Here is a 26,902-nt window from a genome sequence, read left to right on the forward strand (position 1 = left end):
ACCACAGCCCTGCCCATTTCACAAGCAGTGACTACCTTTTTGGAATTTCACCCTGAACTCTTTTGAGAGATGCTCTGTCCATGACCAAATACACAAACCGATTCCTTTTCCTATGTTCATGGTTTATCAAAAAGAACAAACAAGCCAACACCCCTTTGGCCATCTAAAAACAGGAGTAATCAAAATCTTCAAAATATCTGGTCTTCGAAATCTTTTCAGTGCCATAATTTATCTAATTAGAATATCTTATGCTATTGCTGTGGCCAGGCAGATGCAGCAGCAGCAACTGAACCAGTACTGGTTATGTATTTCAGGGGGGAAGTGAGCCCTGGAGAGTTGCAAAGAGTATGAATGGAAATCCTCCACCCCTGACATGGTACAAATACCCATGTCTGTGCCTTCTCAAAAAGTGACCAGCCAGGAGGGGTATGTATATGCCTCATCCCTCAGACATTAGCCATACTAGATGTGCTTCTGATTTTCATGGATCCAGCATAAATAAAAAGCCTCTTAGTACAACAGCACCTGGCAGGCTTTACAGGGTCTCACCTTCCATCCTCAAGGGTTCCAAATCCTTCCAGTAGTTCTAATCTTTGAAGAGCAAGTTTTGAGCACTGCAGAGATTCTTTAGCAAACCTAGAGTCAGTTCAAGGTTGGTGTTGCTTTCTCAACCTTCTGTAAATGCTGGTAATGACAGTTGCTTAACAGACAAGCTTATCTAAAGATGGAGACAATCCCACAGTGACTTCAGCCAGAGTTCAGTCTAGCATTATGTTTAACATTGATTCCAAAGGATCCTTTTTAAGAAAGCAGGATAATGTTTATTGAAGACATTTTCCTTTAACTCAAGGAATGCACACTGAATACCTTCAATGCATTATAGATTTATTTATTATGTCAACCTAACATTATCTTGAATTTTCATTATCTGAGCTGGTGGTACAGTAGAGGGATAATGAAGAGTGAATCCAGGGCTTTGCACATGCCGAGCAAAAGATCTATTACTGAGATTATACCTCCTGTTTGAATTTTCTTGACCAATTGTATTTAATAAAAATTTTATAAACTTCTTCTATGCTTGTAAATGCCCTGTATTGAGTGTAACATCACAAGGCCACCCAGATTCTTTTCATTGCCTCCAATGACTTAATAGTATCATTAAGATACTTCGGATTGGGCTGGGGTTGTGGCTCAGCGGTAGAGTGCTCGCCTGGCACATGTGAGGCCCTGGGTTCAATCCTCAGCACCACATAAAAATAAATAAAATAAAAGGTATTGTGTCCAACTACAGCTAAAAAATAAATATTAAAAAAAAGATACTTCAGGTTAAAGATTAGCTTGGAATCAAATAACTGATTGTTTCCATCAAAAATCTTGGGATCTAGATAGGTTTTGTGGTCTGTAATTTTTCCCTTAATCTAGAGCCAGTCATAGGAAATTGGACTTTTCTCTAGTGAGCAGCCACATTTACACATGTTAGCTGCAGTGAAGGATTTGGGCATAAAGTGGTTTCCTATTCCCCATGAGTTTATCATTAGCAAAAGACATCAAACTAGATTAGGGAATTCGGAATGAAAGAAACTTCAAATCTCTCAGCCTCAGGGTTTTCCTCTGATAAATGAGGGGACTGAAATAAGTCATTTACATTGTCATTCCTGCTTTACAGTTCATAAAATATTTTCACACTTTTTTTTTTCTTGTTACTTAAAATCACCTTGTGATTTTACTTAAAATCACCTGAGATGTTAAGCTACTAACCTGCAATTCATCAGTTAGCGGAGCCAGGGATTTGAACCAGATAGGACTGTCTCCAAACCTCTCATTTTAATGGAAAATCCAGTTACCATCTTACAAAAGTGGATTCTATCACCGACAACCTAAGATTCTGAGTGTTATGTGTACAGTCTTTTCTGTAGCTATTTATTATAATGAGTGTAAATTGGACTAAAGCTACCACCATTGAAAAAGAGGTAATAAATCTATAGATGATTACGAGGAACTAATCTAGACATGTCATGAGGTAAAATGACAGTTGGAGAGCATTTTCTGATTTCTGCATGCATGATTGTGCTAAATGTCTGCAAGTTAATAGAAGAAATTCTTTTCTTGGCAGGACCCATCTTATCCTTTCCTATAAAATAAATTTGCTAGGATATTTCATGAGAAATTATCATTGTGGTTTGTTCAGTATTTTTGATGTGATCTCAGTGCCTCAATTACTCTTTTTCTGTGATCTTATAGGTTCTTGTTTTCTGGAGGCACTTTATAAACATGCAAGAAAGAGAGATGGTCTTCCTATGGAAAACTTTGGAGATTATTGCACAGGGGTGTGATAACAGGGGGCTTGAGGGATTTGTGGGACCCTTTTGTTATCCATCTGAAGATTTCACCAGGCTCCCTGTTTCATCCTCACTATACCTAAGTGGCAGAAGGACAAGCCCCTTCTCTCTCACTTCTACAGGCTCAGGTTCCTTGGGTGCAGAACAACACCCTCAGTAGTGACAAAGTCTAGAGGTTTCTCTCCCCCATGAACAGCTCTGGCACTAACCCAGCAGTAATGTGTTCTATGGGGAGGGAAGTGGGAGTATGGATGAGCAGGAAAAATGAGGTCAGCTTTCAGAGCAGTCAACCATCTCTGATGAGCTGACTAGACTGTGAACTGCAGATTATTTACTGCAGGGAGATGTCCACAACGGGAGACACTCAGTCTGGCCAGACCCTGAGTCCCTCCCCCAGGGCATCAGGATGACATGGTCACAACATAGGGGACACTAACTCATAGCCAGGTCCCAAATCTCTTTATCCCAGAGAGATTTCCTCTGGTCCCTCTGAGTATTACCCAGGGGAAATGCAAGTATTGGTCCATACTGGAATGGGAAAGAGATAGTAAAATTTATCTGGGACCATCTCAAGTTGGTAGCTTGTATGAGTCATCTTTATGTCTAGCTTTAAGCCATACTAGCAACCTTTGCCCCACGGGATGGATTCCAATTCCTTCTGCATTCTGTCAGAGGCCATGCATCTCTCTACCTTTGCATTCACCTACCTGCCCCATAATGAGCAGTACAACTGCCTTCTCCTTCACTATGAGGAACACAGGCCAGGAACCTGGGTTTCTAGGCCAGGGCAGCAGCCCCACCCAACACCCAGCACAGTGCATGGTAATTGACTAGGGTTAAATAACCTTGCTCTTATTCAAGACATTCTCTTTCCTTTGAGATAGGGGAAGAAGAGAAATAGAACCACTGCAAAAATAAAATAAATGCACCAGTAATCCTGATCTTCCTTTTAAGAAATATCTTCAGGATGTCCCCCTTCCTACAAATCTTTACCATACTTTGAATATTTTCAACAAAAGCACCAATTCCATGTTCTTCCATCCTTGTTCATTAGCATCATTAGCACCAGTGTAGCAGCTATGTCTTCTGAGGAGCTCTTGATACATGCTCAAGGGCTGTGGGGTATAGAAGGTGAAATGTGAGTTGTTGTGTAACATGAGCACAACTGAGGGACGTGCTGAAATGTGACCTGAGTGGAAGAATGTTCACCTGAGCATTTCATTTATTCTAGCAAAAACCTGCACTCTCATAATCAATACTTGGTCATGTAAATATAATACATTCAGAGAGTAGGTAATATTATGCTAACAATAAATATCATGTTTTGGTAAATATACATGATGGCAAGGGAAACTGCACCCCAACTATTAGGTGAAAAGCAGTTCATAGAATGGAGCCTAATCATAATTTTACAAATGTGACTACATAAAACATTGGGAAGAAATGTACCCAATTATAACATCTGGATGACACTGAGTTTTAAAGTCTGTCTAAACACTTCATATAGTTTAAATTTTATTTGACAAAAAATATGTTTCATGTATAATTTTAAAATATACTATTTAGAATGTTTTAAATAAAAAAAAATTCCACACCACTCCACAATAAAAAAGGAAGTCATATTCTGTTCCTGCCTACTGTAGTTGGGATCTTGAATGTCCCCCAAAAGCCCATGTGTTGAAGCTTTGGTCCCCAGGGTGGCACTCTTTGGAGATGGTTGAACCTTTAAGAGGTGTTGCCTAATGAGAGGTCTTTAGGTTTCTGGGGGTGTGTCCTTAAGGAAGGTTGCTGAACTCTGGCCCCTTCCTCACTCTCTTCTGTTTCCTAACAAATAGGTGAGCAGTTTTGCTCTACCACATGCATCCATCATGATGTGCTGCCTCACCACAGGCCCAAGAGCAACAAAGGCCAACCAATCATGCACTGAAATCCCCAAAACTGTGGACCAAAACAAATCTTTTCTCTTTGAAGTTGATCATCTCAGGAATCTGTTTTAGTGATGGAAATCTGGTTAACACATTCCCCCAGTTATTTTCAAAATTACATCCTAAAGCCTCCTCCAGATACCACTGCTTCTTTATTATATTTATATAAATTATCCAGAAAATTCCATCCAAAATCAAGTGACAGTTCCAACCCTAAAAGTCAAAAGAGGAGTTTTTTGTTTGTTTGTTTGTTTGTTTTGGTGTGAAATGATTCCTATCTGGAAAAGAGGTTGACAGGAGATATCTCAGGGGTAAGCTAGAAAAGCTGGAAGCAGATGGGGTGGAGAAACCCCCTGTGAGGCAAGGACTGGTGCTGGTTTCACAGGTCATTCAGTTTCTCTTAGCATCTTAACCCCCATCTGTGAAAAGAAGATCTAACATCTTCTCTGTCTACATCATAGGCCTGCTCTAGGGCTAAATAAAATGATACGTGTATTCTATTTTTGAAACTACAAGGTACCAAGTAAATAAAAAAAAGTTTGGCAATCCAAGAATGCGGACTTCTTAGAAAAATAATCAGTGCTTCACATTTTCTTTCAAGATATCAAAAAACACAATCTAAACCCCTCTCAAATACTCTTGAAATCACCGTGAATTTTATCAGCCACATCTGATTCATTTTGTTTCCATGTACCTTGGCCCACTATAACAAAACTGTGTGATATATACACTCAACTTGTTTATTTCTCTCTTGGGCACGTGGGCAGATTGACTTTCACAGCTTCCTCTGCAGGAAAGTGGCCAGGATACTGGATTCTTGCCATTGGAATATGGATGGAAGCAAGATATAGCCCTACCAAGGCCAGGCTGGGCCCCCAAAATCCCCGGGAGATCCTCCACATTTTCTTTCCTTGTTTCCAGATCTCACTGAAGATCTGGACTTTGAGGCTCCCAGAAGGTAGTGACATATTTGACAGAAGAAAACTGAGTCCTTGTATCAGTAGCAGGCTACTCACCCAACACCCAAGATGATGGGGCAGTGAGAAATTACCTGAGATTTGTAGGATCACCTATGATGCCAGTTGCCTCCCTGGACTATTCTACCCCATGACCATGGCCACCTCTCCATACCAGAAACTGTCACCTCTCTGCTGCTTCCCACACAATGGTTAGAGTGAACACAGAGCACATGAGTTTAACCCAACTTTCACCCCAGAGAAAACCCACCCACCCCCCCCAAAAAAATCAGCACAATATTTTAAAATTCTCTGGCAGATTTAAAATCTGTTCTCATAATCTTATAGGGAAATAAGGAAGTTTGTGAAAATATAACTAAGAGAAAAGAAGGGGGAAAACACCTTTGATAATTAAATCTCAACAAAATTTAAGATGAGTTGCAGATAGAAAAGGGTTACAGTCTGCCTTGGGTTCAATCCTCAGCATCACATACAAAAATAAACAAGTGAAATAAAGGTGTTGTGTCCAACTACAACTAAAAAATAAATATTAAAAAAAAGTAGAGAGATTAGGAAGAAACTCTACACATTTAGAAGATGTAGGTAATGGAAGTAGAGTCCTTCATATAGTTAATTCTTAATGATGTCCAGCTCTTTCCACAGGTCGCTTTAAAATCTTGATTTTAGGGACCTACCATATTCTTTGACTCAAAAATCTCACCCCTTGTCTTAATTTCTAAAATCTTTGTTAAGGATAGGAAAGGTAGCAGAATACAACAATTACTAATAGGGCATTATGTAAAATTGTGGATGTGTAACCGACGTGATTCTGCAATCTGCATTTGGGGTAAAATTGGGAGTTCATAACCCACTTCAATCTAATGTATGAAATATGATATGTCAAGAGCTTTGTAATGTTGTGAACAACCAATAAAAAAATAAAAAATTTAAAAAAAAATAAATAAAACAAAATCTTTGTTAATAGCACAATGACAATCTCTTACCATATGCTAGATATTGAAGCACATGTCTTACATATGTAACCTTATTTAATTCTTACTACTGTTCTATTCACTCATGAGAGATCTGAGCCTGAATTAGGACAAACCCTTTATGCAAGGTCATACTGCTAGTAAGTGGACACCAGGACTTGGACTCCAGTCTAAATATCTCTAGGTCCTATACTCTGAGTCACTGTTCCTTATACTAAACCTGATTACTAGGAAGCCCTTAGCACTACGTGGACCAATAAGATCTCTTAGGAAGGAGACACTGAATGAGCAGAGAGAGGGTAAGAGTAGAAGGTCTAGAGGATACACTCTCAATATAGGCAGGCCTAGTTGGATCAGAACACTGTGGGGGGTCACATGAAAGCATCAGGCTCTGAGCAGTGGAGCTCCCAAAAGCAGAAGGGTAGATAAAGGAAGAGCTGCCCAATTCTCTACCTTGACTCTATCCAACCCTGCTTGGCCTTGCTCATAGAGAAACTTACCTGGTAAGGGTACAGGGTGACTCCATTGGTTCTTGAAAGGGACCAGGTGCCATCCAGGTATTGATGAGCCTGAATGGCCACCGAGTTAAGGATGTTCCCATTGCTGGGACTTGTGGCCATCTGGAGGCTGACCTTGGCCTGATGGGTGGGGGATCCACTCTTCTTTTCTGCCCCATTGCTGACCCCAAGGCTATTGGGCTTGCTGCTGTGCTTGTTGACAAGGCCTGTATAGTTGGAGGTGGCATATGGGGCAGGCACAAAGGCCCAATCCCTGGGCTGCTGGAGCCCACCCCCATGCCGTGACCCCACCAGGGTGGAGGCATTGGAGAGTGGTGGTGGTGATCCAGGTGAGGCATCATAGTGCTCACTGCCAGCTGCCTGCTCCAAAGTCAGCACCATCTGGATGGCCTCCTGCTTCAGCTGGTTCAGGTGTGTGGCACAAATGTCACAGCGGTTGTCTCGGTCATTCCATGCCTTCCGGATGGTATTGGGGACCTGGAGCTTGTCATGAATCACAGCTGAGAAAGCAGGATCCTGGAGAACACATGAACAGAGAAAAAGGAGAGTCTGTAACTCAAAGCTGATGAGCTCAATTCAGATGTCTGGTTGATGAGTCAAAGTACCCAAAGAATTTGATTGGCATCTATCCACCAGATGGGCAGAAGAGTCTACAGTTGACAAATACATTACACAAATATAAGAATTTTTGTAGCGAAAACTTCAAAGGCATTACAAAACAAAATATGTTTTAAACATAATTTTTAAGTATTCTTACAGGCCAGTCAATAGGAACATTTCAGATTCACCTTATGTCCACCAAAGAATAATAGCCAACCTGGACCCTCCTTAGGTGTTCAACAGAAGACATTATTGTCTGTCTAGATAGGATGGTGGAGGAGGGTGAATGTAGACATTCTGGACACTTGCATTGTGGATCCATGGTTCCTATTATGCCTAGAAAGTTGGTAATGGATGAAAGTGCTACTTGGGACCACAAACAGAGATTCTGTTAGAAAATCTTGATTTCATCAGCACCATATGCTAAATGTCATTGGAAGGAAACCAGACCAAAGCAGATTCTTAACCAGAGGTCAGTTACCCCAGAAGCACAGCAAACCTCTGAAGATTAACTAGTATTTCTCATTCACCCTTTGTCTGTATCCATGTATATGATTTCCTGACCCATTACAATAGTCCAAGATTCTTTCCCCATAAAAATTCATCTAAAACCACTCTTCAAAAATCTTAGAGCTGCACAGTAGTGCACACTTTAGTCCTAGCTCCCCAGGAGGCTGAGGCAGAAGGATCACTTGAGCTCAGAAGTTTGAGACCAACCTGAATGATATAACAAGACCAATATGAAAATAAAAAATCTTTAGTTCAGAGGCCACACTTAATACATACCTAAAAGAAATCAGAAAATGGATTTAATGAGGATTATGTCTCTAGTTTACTTTGCTTTAACCGTTACAGGAAAACAGAAACACACCAAAAACAACATTAGGAATATTAATTGGGCATTGGAATAGTTCTGCTACTTGTGACCTTGGAGTTCGGTGTGACCTTGAACAAATTACTTAATCTCACTGATACTCTAATCTATTACACAAGGTTATAGCCTATCCTTGTTAGTAATGTCCTTCCAGCTCAATGACTCCAATAGGAGTCACATAGAATCCAATAGAGAATAGTACCTGCCTGTGTGGACAAAATCATTATGGTATGTTTTAGGTTGAATAGGCTGCTTGAACTTTTGAGATTCAACAGTTGTTAGAAATAATTGATGAGGCTCATCTCAAGTGTTATTTTCCTTTAGGACATTAGAAGAAAATCTGCTCCTCTGAAATTTGCTGTTAATTTTTATGGAGCAGAAAATTCATCAGGGATGAATTGGGTGTATTGAGCTATGGGTGAGAGGGGTGGTGTGGGGCATCCAAAGTGGACAGGAAGATCATTGGTGGGAGGGTCCTTCTTAATTACGATCCATCTTGATTATGGGTTCCTGCATTTTGTTTTCCTTGTTTAACTACCTTGAACAGCTCCCCAGAATGCACTGATTAATTGATTAATAAATCAAGAGGCCTCTTTACACAGCCACAGCAAGGAGTGGCTCAGGAGGTAGAAACTCAAGATAGTCATATAAAATGATGGGAAACAATGGGAGGTCAAGGTTGATCAAGTCTCAGTTGACAAAGAGATGCGAACCATATGAGGCTTGTCTGGTGACATCCTTCTCAATGACAGCTGCTTTGTCCAGACAGTCTCTAAGCCCAACTTAGTGCATGGGGGATCTAAAAGAGCTTCTAAGGAATCATTCTAGAACAAACTGTCACCTCAACTCCAAAAGAGTTAAAAGTTTGGATTATACCCATACTTTCTTCATCACTAATCCAAGATTTTTTTACTTCAAGAGCCAAAGAGACATATCCATATTTAATACACTCATAGTTTTTGCACAGATATAAGGTTTTATAGGAAATATTCATTTATTCAAAAAGAATTTATTTGGGTTTCCATATGTGCCAAGTTATATTTTCTTGCTTTTTTCACATAACATTATATGATGAGAATTTTCGTTATCAATAAATGCTGTTTGAAAATGTTATTTTTAATGACCATATGGCATTTTATCTTTTGGTTGTTGCATAGTTCACTTATGTCTTCCCACATTCTCCTGTATAATTTAAGATAATATGATGGGGCTGGGGTTGTGGTTCAGCGGCAGAGCACTCGCCTAGCACCTGAGAGGCCCTGGGTTCAATCCTCAGCACCACATTAAAATAAATAATTAAATAAAGGTATTGTGTCCAACTACAACTAAAAAATAAATATTAAAAAAAAAGATAATGAGAAACAGGAGAATGGTATTTAAATGCAAATGCAATCCATAACTGATGATATACACTTTCAAGTCACCAAACTATTTGGTTTCAAGAAGCTTCAAATTAATTTCTTATTTAGAATATTTTTGTTAACCCAATCATATGAAAGAAATGCTACAGTAAAACGAAGCTATAAGTCATGTCCACACATCACAGTTTATTTCAGATGTTAAATGCTTAGCCTTAGATTCTGGATTTCATTTTAACATGGAGACTCTACAGAAACTGCAAAAGCCATCCTTAGTTCTGAGAATTCCTTTTCTCTTCTCTTCTCGTTTTTTACTACTTTCCCTTGCAGCAGGTCTATCTTTATTGAACCTGTTACTATTTGTAGCTCAACTTGCAACATTGAAAAAATAGGTATATTGGCTTCAACTTGCCAGATACCTCACCAGACTGGGAATCTGAGAATACATAGAAGCAATTCCTGTCCTCTGTGAGTTTACCATCAGATGAACCAAGAAGGCTTCCTGGACTACCCCAATGCCACATCCCTTGCTGTCACCTCTAGTCCAGTCTATAGCAACTCCCATTACCAATCCAAAGACATATCATGGAGCTCAATGTTCCCCTTTGGTTCACAAGATGTTAACAAGAACTCCAGTTCCCCAGGGCTCTCCTCCACTCACACATGTGCTAACCAAAGCCAGCCCTGTGAAAGTCAACAAAACCATCCATGAGTACTCCAGTTGAGCCTATTATCAATATGGTGGCCACAGACAGACAAGAAGGAGTCCAGTGTGGTCTCCTTGTGGAGGAAAGCTGAGATTGATTATTTAATGAGTTTATAATTGCTGGTTGATGTCAAAAGAGGTGATCCCTAAGCTAAGCAACCCTCCATCTGAAACCCTATGTTAGTTCCTATCATCAAAAGTCTTCATTAAATCAAGAGAGACATTTTATGAAAACTAAAATGCCTTTCAAGTGCTTGTCCACACATTATAAATATTTTAGTGCAACTCAAAACTTCAAAGAGGAGTAATCAACAGACAAAGCTTTCTGTAAGTGCTGAAATAAACAGGAGACTGCTTCAAGGAAAAGCAGTAATATACAAGGAAAAATGAGAAAGAAAAAGCATTGAGAGTCATGAATGATACACATGAACAGTGCTTTCCTGATATGGACCCAAAAAGGACGACAGTGGCCCAGGAGATGAGCTAAGGAAGCATCCCTGGTTAGCTGACCCCAAAAGAAACCTGCACCAAGAGAAGTAATGGACTAAGCATCCAGTTTGGCAGGCTACCTTGCTAATGGGCCTCAAAGACATTTATACTGTCCAGTTCTGGTCCATTTTATGACGTTAGGAAATAGATGGAGCAGTGATGAACCACCCACAACCGGAACCCCTATTTTTAAGGTCCATATGAAAATTGGTTCTTGGCACTTGGAAAACATTTTCATCCTAACTTTTTAAGTTTAGGGGGTCTGCATTCAAAATACTCTCATCTTTCAGGAAAATGTACAAAATCATTTTTGCCCCATCTCTCATGAGAGGAATTTTAAAAGACATTCAGGAAACTGATAAAGTTCTTCAGAAGGAAGGTTAGGGATAAATGAAGTTAATGTTCAGACACTTAAATATGTCCAATTCATGAGAGCAAGGAAAATTCCATAAGATGTTTTTCTGATCCCACTATCTCCTGTACAGAGTATTTCAGGAAAATGGGGTCTCCTGTCACATCTCTCATAGTCTAGTGACTCATTTTTAAAATTGACTCCCATCTTCTGGCCCACTTCATTTCCCCACCAATTATATCCAAGCCCGTGGCTGTTGCCTGGTGACTTGAAATTCTCCCTCTATCCCTGCCTGATCTACAAACCATGAGCCAAAATAAACCTTTTCTCATTACAAGTTGATATTCTCAGGTATTTGTTATCAGTGACAGAAAGTTGACTGACACAGCCACTTATTATACAATTATCATGAAATGAACTCTTTTGAAATGTTAGACTACAACCGTTTTCCAACCATAACTGTTATACCTGCCTAAAAAGCCTCGTGTGGTTTCCTCCTTTCCCTGATTCTTCCTTCAACTATTAGAATAGATTCTCTAGCCTCCATTAATCTATTAATCTTTTTCCTGGATTCCCAAGAAAGTAACATTTCAATACAAAGGAATTTAAAAAAAAAATGTTTTAGCCATCAGTACGGCTCATCAGAAACAAGACAACAGAAAGGAAAATTCCAGACCAGTACGACACTCTGGGTTCTGCAAGTTTGACTCCCCAGCAAGCAGGTATGGTGCTTATTTTCCAGGATTTGGCAATCAGCTTTCAATGCATGAGGAGGGAACTGGTTAAGAGGGCTATGGCATCTGTGGAACTCAAGCAAGACAACCAGAACTACTGCCTAGGCCAACAAAGCTGTTTGCCAATTCTTGTTGCTTTCTGTTCCATTTCATCCTCTGAGGGACAGGTTGCTTAGCAATAAATGCTAATGCCATTACCGAGCCACTATTGAGGACGGGGTTGATTTTCCGAATTATTTTAGCCAAAAGAGTACTTTGAATGTGTTCCTCCAAAGCCTCTGGGTCTGTGATGAAGGCAACAGCTGGAGTCAGCATCCAGTGTGTGTTGTACAAATTCCTGTTGATGTTTGCTTCTAGTTTATTATTCTAGAGGCCTCTCGTGACAAGCTCAACAAGATTTAAGCTGTTCTTCAAAGGCCCATTTCTTTTTACTTTGTTCCTTAAACTTTTTTTCCTCCATAAATGCTGTCCCAGGAGGCTGGGAATGGAAGATAGTGCCCTGAGAATACAATGTTTTGTTTCCCACAGCTGGAGGCTTCCCAAAAGATCAATGGAATTTATCTTCACACTCCTTAAAATCCTTCCACAGCCCCGGTTTGCATCCCCGCCCCCTGCCCGCCCTTGTCACATTCCCCTTGAGTGTCCTTTCTTCCTCAAGAACCTCAATGCAATTCATAGCAGTTCTGTTCTCCAAGGCAGGTGTTGGTATTAATGACCACCTCTTTTGAAAGGAAACTGCAAAGTTGAAAGTTTGCAAATCAATAGGAAGCAAACCTTCTTTGGTGGATCTGAACCAAGAACACCATTATTCTCATTCCTAGTTAAACATTCAAATATTTGGACTTAAATGTCTCTAAAAAAGGGATATTTGCCTCCCTCAGTAATTTCAGAAGAGAGATTGAGACAAGTGGCCAGATCCTAATTAACCATTGTCAGAGAGGACATTTTAAGGATCTAAAAATCCAAGGATACTCCCCAAATGACAAAGCCAGTGGATGTTACTTCTTCTTGAGAGAGATTCTGTTTTCTAGTGCTTATTAGCTCCCTGACTTTTCCATCTCACTTTCCACTTGTGCTTAATGGGATAAGGAGATGCAAAGGGTCGCAATCACCTAGGATCTTTCTCACCCACTTATCATGCTAATTCTACCCGGTAGGAATTAACAGTGGGCTAAACATTCCTAAACATTTGTATCCTTTATTCCTGTTGTTCCTGGAATTCCTAGACCACAAACAAAACATAAGACTGCCTCAGAGAGCAGCCCAGTGAACAAATTAGACCATTTGCAAAGTAATGACACACTATTGTTCTTTGTGGGAAAGTTACCACCCTCAAGCAGTCTGCATTCTCACTAAACACAATGTGTGAGCTGAAGGTGAGGACCTGGATCAAGCTCCAAAGTTAGGCAGTTGTCATAGAAAGCTATGGTCCACACTCCTACTTCATTAACGTAAAACTTAAATAGAAACTTCCTTCCAGCCTGCCTGCAACATCTGAACCCAAAGCTTGTATTCGTTGTTACCAGCCTATTCTGAGGCACTTCACCCAGTAATGACGATCACACATTAGTGTGCACACAGACATGGATCCTAGCGTGTGCGGAGAAAATAATGTAAAGGCATAAATAAAGGTATGCTGGGTAATGAGCTCAGAAAGACAAAAGAGAAAAAAAAATACCCACACCAAAGGGAGAAATGTTAAATGTCAGACCAAAGTTGTTCTACATAAAAAACTAAATTAACCTGAGATGTAGTGACTGTGCCCAACCTAAGCGATTCTGCTCTGGATTACTGCAGAGAGACGTGGTCCTATTAAAAATGGCATGTGCAGCTTGAATTTGAATGATTGTATCCGCATGAGAGACAGCTGGGCGCACCAAAGGCAGGTGGGAGCACAATTAACAGGGCTGCTTACTGCAACATTTGAAAACGTGTTACAGATGATAAAACCTTCCTGAACCAGACAGACGGACAAGCACTCTAGCACTTCTGTCTCTGGTCATGTGATACCAGTTGCCACCTCCGGACTCTGCCATCAAGAAGACTATCGCCAAGATTAAGCCAATGCCAAGCACCATGGCCCTGAACCTCCCAAATTGCCCATAAAAACAGGTGTGAGTAATACAAATAGCGAAATAAACTAAAACAAAGCAATTCTGTCAAAACAAGAGGTGACCACACTAAGTACAGAAGATGAAAACTCATGGACTTTGGTAGAGAAACCAGCTCTGTCCTGCCCGCTGTGAACATGGGGACACTAGAACAGGTTCTCTGAGTTTCAGTTCTTTCCACCTATAAATGAAAAATATTACCTAAATCATAGAGCTGTTGTAAGAATTAGAAATAATTCACAAGTGTGGCATGTAAGAGATACTAATTCCTCACTTCAAAACAAAATTTTAAATAAAACAATATATAATTAAGTGAAGCCAGATTTAAAATTAGGCAGTCAGTGTAGTTAGGTAAATCGGGTCTAGTATCGAGTGAAAATCTAAAATGGAGGCCATGTTGAGAATGAATTCCCAGAAAAGTTGAGCAACTCTCCTGGGATGTTAATGAAGTCCAGGAAAAAGACCAAGGCCAAAGTCCATCCCAAAGAAATGTTGATGAACAGCAAACTTGAAGATGCTGACTAGGAAGTGCCCAGATTACTTCTTTGGCCCACCTGTGTCCCATCCCTTCGGTCTTCCCACCTGCATTCCATCACCAAAAACTATAAAATGGAGAGACAACCACACTTCCACGGATTCCATCCATCTCTTGGGTCCCCTTCTTCCTCCGGGAGAAGTCTTTTCTGCTGTCCTTTAATAAACTTCTAATTTTCCACTCTGACCTTGCCTCGGCGTGCTTCTCTGGTGTTATTCTTCAACACTGGGGAAGCAAGGACTCCTCATCGGTCAACAGCGGTAACATAAGGACAGTTCATGAATTAGTGAACTTATTCAAAAGAATAAGTGAGATTGTTCTCATCACAACTACATATTTAAAAAAAAAAAAAAAGAAAAGATGGTGTGGGTAGTATCTGTTGATTCTTTTGAAAACTTTTGGTTAAGAAGATAGGAGATTCAAGGGCCAGTTCAATCACTTAGTAATTGTGTGACCAGGAGATATATTTTTTTTAATGTTATGAATTTTACTAATTTTTTTCAAAGAACAACTTTTGGTTACAATGATTTTTTCTCTATTGTTTTCCTCCTTTCAATTCCATTAATTTCTACTTGATTTGGACTTAATTTCTACTTGATTTAGACTTAATTTGTTCTTTCTCTACTGTGAGAGAAAACAAGTTATTTTTAGATCTTTTTTATTTTATTTTTTAATTTGTTCTAACATACATGACAGTAGAATGCATTTTGATACATTGTACATAAATGAAGCACAATTTCTCCTTCCTCTGGCTGAACATGAAATAATTTAAGAGTCATTCATTTTCATGGAATTTGAGAATATGCTTCTCACTGGAAGGACTAACTAAAAAGTCTTCCTTAGTTCTCCTTTAAAAGTAATATTGCAAAGGGGCTTTGCTAGATGTTCAGTTAGAATCATAGAGCCACCAACTGGCCATTGTCTCCTGAGAGCTACCAATACCCACTCAGGAGATGTAGAAAGAGAAATGATTTCACATTAGCATAACTATCTCCAATCCTGAAAATCTATCCCTTGACCCTGGAGAAACAAGATCCATTCAGAAATAGAGTAAGAGCTTAGGAAGCAAGAATGGACTCCTAATACATACTTAAAAGGTTTCCCTTAACATTAAAGTTTATGTTCAACATGACACAAAAATAAAGTGATAAATCTTACAATTATAAGCACTGATCGAGATTCTAGTATGACACACTAAAATTTTACCTTTCAATTATTAAAGTCTATCTAGACTAGTTATATTTTTTTTTTATGTGCAGGCTTTAAGGTACCATCAGGTGGTAAATGGAATTATTTTCACTCTGAAAGCAGTTGGATCTTATATGGCATGGATTCTATTAAGTATCCTAATTATGAAATTGCCTAATGTTTCTTTTTCCTTTCATTGATTTTTATATGCATGAAATTTTATATGCGTGAATGAAATTGGTTTTGTTTTTATTGGAGTTTCTACAAAAAATAAAACAAAATACCTAAGATTTGGTGGTGCTGCTTTTGTTTTTAGAAGATGAACTTTTAACAGATAAACCCTATTTTGACCATGTCCTACAACAAATTTAAATACTTCCATGATTCCCCTGTGACCTAATATTTGTGACCCAATGTTTGGGTCCCACATAATTTTCCTCAAGCTATCTTGCCAAATATCTGCCACAGGTCCTCACAGGACCCTTCTGTAAAGCATCATGGGCTTGCCTCTGTCCCATAGAAGCCCCTATGTTTCCCTCTATGACTTTGGTTAGGTTCCTTCTCTGATGATAATTCGAACCTGCTCTTGTAAACAAAGAGACAATATTTAGGGGTAAGTAGAGGGATGGTTTCAAGTGTGTAAACATAACTCCAAATGTGTCAAAGTCTACACTTCAAATGTGTACCACATATTGAGTGTCAATTATATATCCATACGCCATGCTGAAAACAAAAACCTTGCTTGCTCATCCTAGGGCCCCGCACATCCATGAAGTCCAACTCCCCACTGGGATGGTTCCCTGCTTTGGACTCTCACAGCACTTCTCTGGTCTGAGTCACTCAGTGCTTAGCAAACACTTCCTTATTAGAGTTGGACGTGTTCTATCTTCACGATCGTGGTAAATTCCTAGGGGCAGAAACCATGCCATAATGTTAATAGTAATGGTAACTTTGACTCTTTCCCCCCTGGAGTTCATTCCCAACGCAGCAGCCAGGGGGATCCTCTTAAATCTGATCCTAGTATTCCAGAGTATAAAATTCTTCCTTGGCCTCCACCCCTTTTCTGGAAGTCAAAGTCAATGTCTCTGCATGGAGCTCTGCAGGATCTGGCTTCCTGGTCCCTCTCTGACCTCATGTCCCACTACTTGCTCCCTGACTCACTTTGTGCCAGCCACAAAACCCTTCTGCTATTCCTCAAACACACCAGGAATGTTCAGCCAGGAAATCTGTACTTGCTGTTCCTCCCACGTGGACAACTTACCCCACTGACATCTATCTACCTGGCCGTATCTCACCACCTTCAAGGTACTCAAATACCACCCCCAAGTTCCCTCCAGCCCTCCCTAACCCCCTTCTCTGCTTTATTTCTCTCCACAGAATTGTCACCCTCTATGGTTCTATTCATTGTCTCCCCCTCCAAAATATAAACTGAATGAGAGCAGAAACTTTTATCTATTCTGTTTACTGGTGAATCCTGAATGTCTAGAAAATTGCAACCCTTCTGAGTACCTCAGCACTGGGGACTGTAGACAATAATTCAAGCAAATGACAAACAGCTCTAGAGGCATAGCCCAAAGATTAAAGGTCTAATGCAAATATCATTTCACCAAATTCTCTTCCTATGCCAATGGTTGTCAATGGCTAGTGATTCTTAACTTCCAGGGCACATGGGAGAAACACCTAGAGACATTTTCAGATGTCACATATGGAAGGGGGGCTACTAACATCTTGTGGGTAGAGGCGAGGATAGGCTAAATATCATTTAGGTTATCATTCAAAGGGCAACACCTGGTCCCTGCACCTGACCCTTAACAAAAAATTATCCAGGCCACAATTCAACTAGGCCGTGGTTGAAACTTTGACTTAAAGCTTCTCACCTGATCCCTTCTTGCTGTTCTCATCAGAAAGGAATCTCTGCAAGACAATGAGTGCATGTTCTATATCTGGAAACAAATTCTGGCTTTTCTCTGCCTCAGTTTCCCTTAGGTGCAGTAAATTTTTAAGAGCATACTGTCTTATGTTTGGATTCTTTGGATGCAGGTGTCAGTGGGGTTGGGTCTGGCAGGTGTGTATAAACACGCTGTGGGTGGGAACACTCTCTCTATTAAAACCTCACATGCTGGTGGAGTGAAGATCCCTCACTGGGGACAGGGGGCTGCTGAATGTGCCACAGGCTGTTTATGAATGTGATGGAAAAGGCTGATGTGGGCCCCAAGCTCTTGGTCACATGAACTGTGGATCTGGTACATGGCTTCAGTATATACTGAAACTGAGCTTGTTTGCCTCTTGGCCTAGGTTTGAGAGGGGACAGCTGAGGTGGCTTTTTAAATGAAATCACTTCAAGCCTCTGGCCAGATTTTACATCATGGTAACTTTGCAGTTTCCCTTCTGGAGACAAGAAACCAATGCCATGATAAGACAAAGTCATTGTGAAGGTATAATTTGGTGCAATTATAGAAGAGACCAAGGATTTCTTTATTCCTGCAAAAAAACCACATTTACGTAGCTCAAACCATATGCCAAGCTCATGCTGGCTTTGGTTTGGTGAGAGAAATCACAAAGGCTTTGGCCCTAAGTGCCCCAGCCTGGGGCAGACCCTTAGAGGATGAGGAACTGAGCTATGTATTTTTTTTTTTAATTTTCATTCATGATGCATTAGAAATGACTTAACACATCCTGGGGGAAAGCTAGAATATTCTAGGAACATCTGATAAAGGGTGTCTATACTCGTAACTCACAACTCTAGCACCTACCTGTGATGCCCAAATTTAACCCTTCACCATCAAATATCTTGTCTGCTCATTTGGGGAGGGAAACATTAATCATTGGATGTTCTGCAATGCTTCTTGCCTTTCTTTCTTCCATAATAAGCTTTAGTAAGAAGATCTAAATTGGAAATTCACCATGATGAATGAACAAAGCATCACTTCCTGGCAGGGCCAGGAAGGAGTCAGGAGGGGCAAGAAGTCCTTCTCCAGAGACTTGACCACAACTCTCTGTCAGTGTCAGTCAATAACAATCTAACAATGGTCCCTGAGAAGCGAGTGGCCACAAGCTATTCTGCAACCATAGAATCAAAGAGCCAGCCAGCCATTCTCAATTGAGATTCCTTCCTGATTAAGGGGTTACTGAAGGGCAGGCATGGATTTCTGGACATGACCTTGGGCGTGTACCATGATTCGCCATCTTCCTTGGAGGGTGCCATTCCTGTTGCCCTCCACTCACAGAATTTAACCTCTTTAAGGGTCACATCTTTTACAGGATTCTCAGAGTGCCCTTAAGGTAGGGTGAGTGGGAAGAACAGTTTGAAGACCTGACAAAAGACCAAAGCTGCCTATTTTAAGGTTTTCCTTCTAGATGCTCCTACATAGCCTTAAGCACAATAAGCTGAAGTCACTATATAAAAGAGAAAAAGGGTGAGGAAGCCACAAACATGGGCATCTAGAATGCCAGTCTACAGCTGTACTTATCTGCTATATTATTGAATTAGCAATTTATCTTCATTTTTTTTTAAAAGGGAATTCTGGCTATCTTTAAGAGGCCCTCCAAGAGACAGACTTGAATAAATCAATTCATGTATATACTCTACCTGTGTAAATCAATTATATAAGAAACTTAAAACACAGCAACTATAACACCAAAATCTCTAATACAAACAGCCTCAATAAAATTTTTAAAAAGGTATAAAAGAAAGTCCATAATCACAGAGTAGCAAGGGTCCATAGTTCACATTTTCTACACACACAGAGGTGGGTGTATGTATCTCTTTGGGTGGAAACCAGTAGGATGGCTCTGGTGTAGGGTTCTGGGGGCAGCAGTACCAGTTAGACAGGCTCAAGAATGGAGATAACCAAAGTTGGAAAGAAAACAACTCCTCCCCCCTTCCTCTACCAGTGTTCCTCTGATTTGATTCTGAAAGGTTCACTATAGAAATGTTCGTAAAATGACCTCCGTTGTCTAATCGTCTCCCTACTCTGGAGACACTGTCCAAGGATTGGAGGCATATTCTGGGATGAGATTTTAATCAACCATGGTCGCTGGAAATGTCAAACATTTCTGGAAACCATTGCACAGTGGGTTTCAGAGGTCACAGGGTTTCAGGGTGTTCTATGAAGCCACATCAAGATCGACTTCTCAGTGAGCCCTTGTCTATCCAGAGGTAACTGAACTGACACAGATAGAGAAATCTCTAGAAATCTCCTTCAGAATGAAGGAGATTCTGACTCGGCAAGATCTTTCTCTCCATCTGGCCCCTGCCCTGATGAATGACTCCCAGCTATACCTAGAATGTCCCAGGCAAACTGCAGGCACCTCCATAGGGGGAGCTGGCATTTAACCCAGACAAATGGGTCCACCAAACAGGACAGCCTCAGGCTAGCTGTCTTCATGGCTGCTGAGTGAATCTGATCATATCCTCAGGGGATATATGTGAATGCCAATTATTTATGAAAGAAATATACTCTCAGAATTCCTCTGTCCCCCAGTGACATGGTCAAGAGGTTGCCCACAAGATTTTTTTTAAAAGTTCTATGACAAAGCCCTTGGGAGTATAACTTTATAAATAGGTTTCAGGTACAATTCTTTGTAGCATTTCCACAAAATGTTGTTCTCAGAGGACTGCATAATTGTGTTCTTCAAGTTTCAAATACAGATATGTTTGCTATTAATTCCACTGTTATTGGGAGCTGAAAATAGAGCTCAGCTGTGGACAGTGGCTTGCTTACTATCTGATCTTTCCACACTGCTATCTACAAGCAGTTTTAGTTGTTTTTTCTGCAAATAGCCTAACCTGATTTATTGTTAACTAAGGCTGGCTATTTCTCTTAGAAACCAAATCATTAAGTCAATGTTACTGAGACATTATTAAAAACCTTTACACACTGGAAAGTTAATATCAGGGTAAGTTTTTTATTGTTTTTTTAAAAAATTCTATTAAATAATTCAACATTAATAAGTACTGTGTGTTTCCAAGGTTTAAGAAAGTGGTAAAATTGGATTATTGATGATGTTTCCCTTTTAAAAATACTATAGTCCTTCAGCGAAACCATAACCTATTAATGTTTTTTTTATTTAAACTATTTCTATTACCAACAACTGAAAACATAAAACCTGCTGGAATCTTTTATGCTAATTTCAGGTACATTTATAAATGTCTGAAAACTTAAGGGGTAAGGAAAGACAGCTCACTTACATATTTGTTATTTTATTCAATGTGTAAATATAAATCAATTTACATATTTAAAAAATTTACTTCTTAAAACACCAAGCGCATGGAATTTTGAAAAGCATACATGTCTGCATTCCTGTGGTGGCTTCTTTGATTTGTGGAACAAATCAATTTACAGAGCACCTGTTAAATGCCCCGTAATGGTGACAGAACATGAATAAAACAAGGGTGTGGCTGTCATGGAGCTCTCTCCTGGAGAAAAATGAATGCACGAGCAAATATATGTCATGTGGCACATGGAAAACAATAAAGCAGGGCAGGGAAAAGGGACTTTTGGAGCTGAAGTGAGGGGTTATTTCCTTTTCCACAGGATGGTCAGAGATGGCCACTCTCTTTCGGAAAATTTACACAGAGACCTGAGGGAAGTGAGGCCATGAGCCACAGCAGGCATCCTGGGGAAGCATACCAGACAGGGAACATGTATATACAAAGGCCCTGAGGTGAGAACAAGGTTAGCAAGATTAGAAACAGCAGGAAGCCAGCATGGTTTGAAATAGGCTGAGTGAAGAAGTGAAACAGTTGAAAAGTTCAGAGAAATTGCTATAGATAGAATGTTAAAAATCTTATAAGTTGAAACCTCATTACCAGGGTGATGGTATCAGAAGATGGGGCCTTTGGAAAGTGATTAGGACCCAAGGGCAAAGCATTCATGAGTACGATTCATGCCCTAATAAGAGGGGGCCCCAGAGTGCTACCTTGTCCCTGCCACCAAGTTAGGATGCAGTGAGAAGATGGCCATCTATAAAACAGATGTGGAATCTGCCCATGCTTTGATCTTGTTTGCGTAACAATGAGAAATAAGATTGGTTGTTATATTACAGCAGCCCAAATGGACTAAGGGACTCTAAGGTCAAATTCAGGAACAAGATCCAGGAAGGAGATTATAATTTGGGAAACACCCAAAACCAAATAGGTAGCCCTGAAGTTATGGGAATGGGTGAGATCACATAGGGAGAGAATGGAGAGAGAGAAAAAGTTAATGAATGAGTGTCCCAGGACTTAATTTAGAGCAGGTGAGGAGGAAGCAGCAAAAGATACTGAGAAGGAATATTTAATGAGGTAAAGTGGGGAAACTAAGAGAGGTTCAGGAAATAAGGTGAAGAAAGCATTCCAAGAAGGAGGGAATGAATGATCACCAGGTGAGTGCTGCTCATTTGACCTGGTTCTGAGTTCCCTCACCGTAAAATGGGATAATAATGGTACCTATCTTACAGGTTTAAGTGAGTTGATCTGCAGAAAACACTTAGAACAGTGTCTGGCACCGAGTGGTGGTCAACAAATACTTGTGCCAGTGGAAGCCTGGCCTTTAAGAATGATGGGCAGTTCACCCGTAGAATCAGGAGAGGGGAAAGTATGTGGGCAAAGATGAGAGGACAGACAGGAGGAGGCTGAGGAAATTCAGCTGAGAAGTGAAGATGGAGCAAAGGTGTCAGGTTTTGAAAAGAAGGGAAGATAAAAGTAGTTGACCAAAGATAAAAATGAAGGGAAAGAGAGGACCAAAAAAAAAAAAAGCAAGTAGTTGATCAGGACTGGCAGTGAAGGCACAACTGGCAGCCAGGGACTCAGAGTCCACTTGAAATTAACAGTCACCACGCATGGTTCTGTGTTTTATTCCACTCAAGTTAAGCTAAGTGTGTACAAGTGCACAATAGATGGAGAATTGGATTTTACTAAGATTGCAGTGCTATGAAAAGAGCAAGATAAAGAGGGAAATGGGTAAAGGAGTTAATGTTACAAGATGATAAAGCAAAATCATGATTAAAATGGAGGATAAGGACTCTAACCTGGATCAGGAGAGAAGCAAAGGCCTAGGCAAGTGAGAAAGAGGGAAAAGAATGGTAGGATTGGGGAATGGATGTTAGAACTCAATGGAGTGGAAGAGTTTAGGATTCAAGATTGTAGATGGAGAGACCAAAAAAGAGGGAGAGGTCAAAGAGTTATTGATAAGATCTGCATTGTCAATCATTATTGCAATAAGGTCTAGGGCATAGTTATGGAGATGAGAGGCTGAGACTGAGCGAAGAATAAGGTCCTTGGACAGGGCCACTGGATGAAGGACTTGAGATGCCAGAAGGACAATCTACAAGAACACAGGAATCACAAATATCATCAGACAAGCAGGGTTGGTCAATGATAAGAGTTATGTCTTCAAGGAACAAGGCTGCATGAGCCAGAGATGGCACTATTGTTTGGATCTTAAGTGTCCCCCAAAGTTCCAGTGTTTAAGGTGTGGCCCACCCAGCTTAGTGCTGGGTGGAATCTTTAAGATGTATGTAGGGCCTAGTGAGGGATCTTCAGGTCATTGGGGCATGCCCTTGAAGGAGACAGTGAGACTCTGATGCCTTTTCCTCACTCTCTTTCATTTTCTGACCACATTTTTCCACCATGATGTACCACAATAGACCCAAAGCAATGGGACCAATGAACATGAACTGAACCCTCTAAAACTGTCTCTTTATAAGTTGATACTCAAGTATTTGTTATAGTACAGGAAAGCTGGCTAACACAGACGGGGAGATGACTGCAACAATGATCTGATGGCATGAGATGCAAAAGGGGGATTTCAGAGAGGAGGTAGGGACTGTAAAAGTGACCAAAATCAAAATGGAGTCACTTACGTCAAACTCTAGCAAAATCAAGGTGGAAAGCCATGAAGAAGCATCTCTCATGCATGATTTGTCCGATAATAAGAACTATCACAAGACACTCTGCCAGAACTTCAACCTTGCATAAAGAATATTTCTTCAAGGATGTTAGCCCAGAAACTGTCTATCTGACTTGCGCTTATGCCATCCTTGTTATTGATCCTTGTAGTCAGGCATAATTATTTCAAAACAACATATGTAACCTTCCTTGTTTTGGCTTTAAAAGCCCTTGCCTCCTTTTGTCTTCATGAATATGCCTGTGATCCATCAGAGCACACATATTCCAGGTCGTAATCTTTGCTCACTCCCAAATAAATAACAATTTTTTGAAGAGCCACCCCCTCTGTTGTTTTAGGTTGATAGGACAGTATGGAAAGAGCAATGGAAAGGGAGCATGAAATACTGTGGTCAGGGACCTGAGGATAAAGTAGATGAGTTCAGAGGTTCTTGGGGAGAAGTTAGGAAGGCAAAAGGACCTTTAGAAAAGAGGTCCAGGGTGGAGGCAATTTCTCTGATAATGGTCTGTGAGTTCCATTGAAAAGTCATCATGAACAGTGGTGATGTGCGGAGGGATGGGGATTTCTTTCCATTTTGGTTTTGGTTCTGAATTTTCAAATTCTCCAAGTAAAAACTGAACTGAAAGTAATCTGTGTTTCCTCCTGAATGATGAATAAAAATTTATGCTTGGGAGATCACACCAAGAGCTGTCTAGAAAACACTCTCCAACTTTGTTGCTGTTTGGCTATTGGTATTTTATTCTGAGCCCTGATGGATAGGGGTGCTAAATATGGCTCACGTGTGCTTTAGTAGCAGACTACACCCCTGCAATTTAAGATTTTCCACACAGTTTAACCAGGTAAATTACTTCTTACCTTCAGCGGGTTTTTTCTTTCAAGACCAGCACCCATTGCACCAAGATGACCAAATTCATTAAAAATATTAGAGTAGATTAAACAGTTTTCTATACCAAGGGGCTCAGGAAAGAAAAGGACAGAGTCAGCTTCATGTGTTTTTACAAAAAATTAGCTTTTACAAAAAATGTGTTGTATAAAGGATGGAGGTGTGGTTCAGTGACAGAGCCATGCTTAGAATGCCTGAGTTTGGGGTTCAATCTCCAGCACCAAAGAAACAAAAATGTCGTTGCATAATGAAGAGCACTGGGCTGTTGACTACTGCAGGAGGCAGCAGGATGGATGGGGAAAGAATAGGGCTTTCACTCAAAGACGTGTCTTTTGCTTCCTACCTATTTACTGAAAGGAGTACTGATTATTTTATTATTGTTGTTCATTTGTTCATTTTCCAATTTTTCCCAAAGACTTGGGTGCCGCAGTCTGGCTGGGCACAAAATCACGAGCCACTCAAAAAGGAACAAACTTTATTTTGAAACTCCTGCCAATGCCCTGTATGCTCCCGGGAAATATGATGACCCACACACACCAACAGGAAATCCCTCCTCCGGAATTCCCTCCTACGGCACTTTCCCAACCAATGGGAACTCTTTGGGAGTCCCGCTAGAGCTCCAAAGTAGCAGGCTGAGGTGGACAGCAGGGGTCTAATATCCATTTGAATGCAGATCTTAACATAATCATATCATCTCAATGGCTTGCTGGTGTCACCTTACAACCAAAAATGCCATGCATCATTTTTACTTGGCTATGGCTCTCAGCACTTGGGCCTTGTGTTAGCTTCTTATTGCTTTGACAAAAATATCCAGCAAGAACAACTTAGAGGAGAAAAGTTTATTTCAGCTCATGGTTGCAGAGGTTCACTCCTTGCTCTGAGCTAGAGTGAGGCAGAACACTCTGGCAAAAGGGTATGGTATAGGAAAGCTGCTTCAGGTGGCCAGGAAGCAGACAGAGGGTGGAGTGGGGAGTGTTTCAGAGAAGATACACTCTCCAGGGCAAGCCCCAGTGTGGCCCACCTCCTCCAGCCATACCTCAGCGCCTGCAATTACCACCCAGGTGGTCCATTCAAACGCCAAAGAACTGATTAGGTCACAGCTCTCATAATCTGATCATTTCATCTTTGAACATTCCTATATTAACACAGCAGCTCTCAGGGAACACCTCACATCCAAACCATAATAGGCCAGATTAAAACTCAGGACTGCAGAGCCCTGGGTGGCTAAATGCAGCTGCATGGAGCCTTTGAGGGAGAAATGGGGGAGAGATGGAGAGGGAGTGAGAAAGGAGGAATCAGTTTGAAGTAGGTTTTGGAGGAGAGGGATCAGAGATTAAGCTTTTAGATTAATGTTTATTTTGGAAAGGCTCAACCAAAAAGATTTGTCCCAGGTGGCTGCCTTCACCATAGGTTTGTTTATGGCTGAATTTGAAAAATAGCTTCCTTGGGTATCTTGAGTATATTAGTGGCTTGGTGGGATGTACTAGAAGAAGACAGTTAATACATTTTATATTGGGATATTTTGATATTTAATATTGGAGCTAGCTAATGCCTTTCATACATAAAAACTGTTTCAAAACATTTAAAAGTCTCATACAATCTATTTTTTTCATAAGAAATAATTTTCATTTTGCCTCTACTCTGCTGGGGTAATTATTATCTTGTTCACAGTAAGGTCTACGTCCAAATTAGCATAATGAAGACTGGTATAACAATGAATAGAAAATTTTCATGTTCTTGCTACATTCTTAAAAAAAATTCAGATTTTCTACTTTTAGCAGGAGGTTATAGGCAGGATAGAAGTCATCCTTGTAATTGACATTTAAACACAAATTCTTTTCTCATAATTGATAACAATTTCATTCATGCCATCTGTGAGACCCAACTTATTATTCCTGTCAGTGCTTGGCATTTTTGACAGGCCAGAAAAATCTCAAGTAAAATAGACATATTGGAGCATGAGATGTTGACTTGTAATTCATGAAACGGCAACCTCCCACCCACCCGTGAAGGAGGAAGCCTGGCAGAGGCCTGGTTGTGACTTAGGTGGTGGAAGCCTGAAAACAAACAAGAAAGCCTTTGTTTTGCTGTTACAGCTGATGAAGGTAAGAGTGATGGCAATAAAATCAAATTCAGAAGCCTTCATACCCTTCCAGTCCTCCACAGCAGCAACACAGGGAAGGCCAAGGGTTTCCTGGGTGCAATCTCTGGACTTTTTTGGGCCTTCCCTGCTTGAGCCTGCAGTACACAATATGCCATGGGTCCTCCCTCCCTCCTCTTCCTCTCCCTTCCCCCTCCCTTCTTCTTCTCCCTCTTGTATTCTGTATCTTCTTCCTTTCTTGCCCTCTCTCACTCCCTTCCTTCCTCCCTCTTTCCCTCTCCCTCTCCCTGTGTTTGTGTTTCTTTTTTTCAGTGCTTGGGATCAAACCCAGGGCCTCCCAGGTGCTAGACAA

At 40.5% G+C, this 26,902-nt stretch overlaps 1 protein-coding gene across 1 annotated transcript in view; it reads right to left on the reverse strand.

The window, feature by feature from the left end:
• The window catches only part of Kif26b (kinesin family member 26B), a 483,473-nt gene that overhangs the window by 302,840 nt on the left and 153,731 nt on the right, over positions 1-26,902 (reverse strand). The window contains exon 3 of the mRNA XM_040278703.2: positions 6,713-7,246. Coding sequence (XP_040134637.2) covers positions 6,713-7,246 — 534 coding nt within the window. The remainder of the gene's footprint in view (positions 1-6,712; positions 7,247-26,902) is intronic.

Source organism: Ictidomys tridecemlineatus, chromosome 10 (assembly GCF_052094955.1).
Source record: "Ictidomys tridecemlineatus isolate mIctTri1 chromosome 10, mIctTri1.hap1, whole genome shotgun sequence".
Taxonomy (NCBI): domain Eukaryota; kingdom Metazoa; phylum Chordata; class Mammalia; order Rodentia; family Sciuridae; genus Ictidomys; species Ictidomys tridecemlineatus.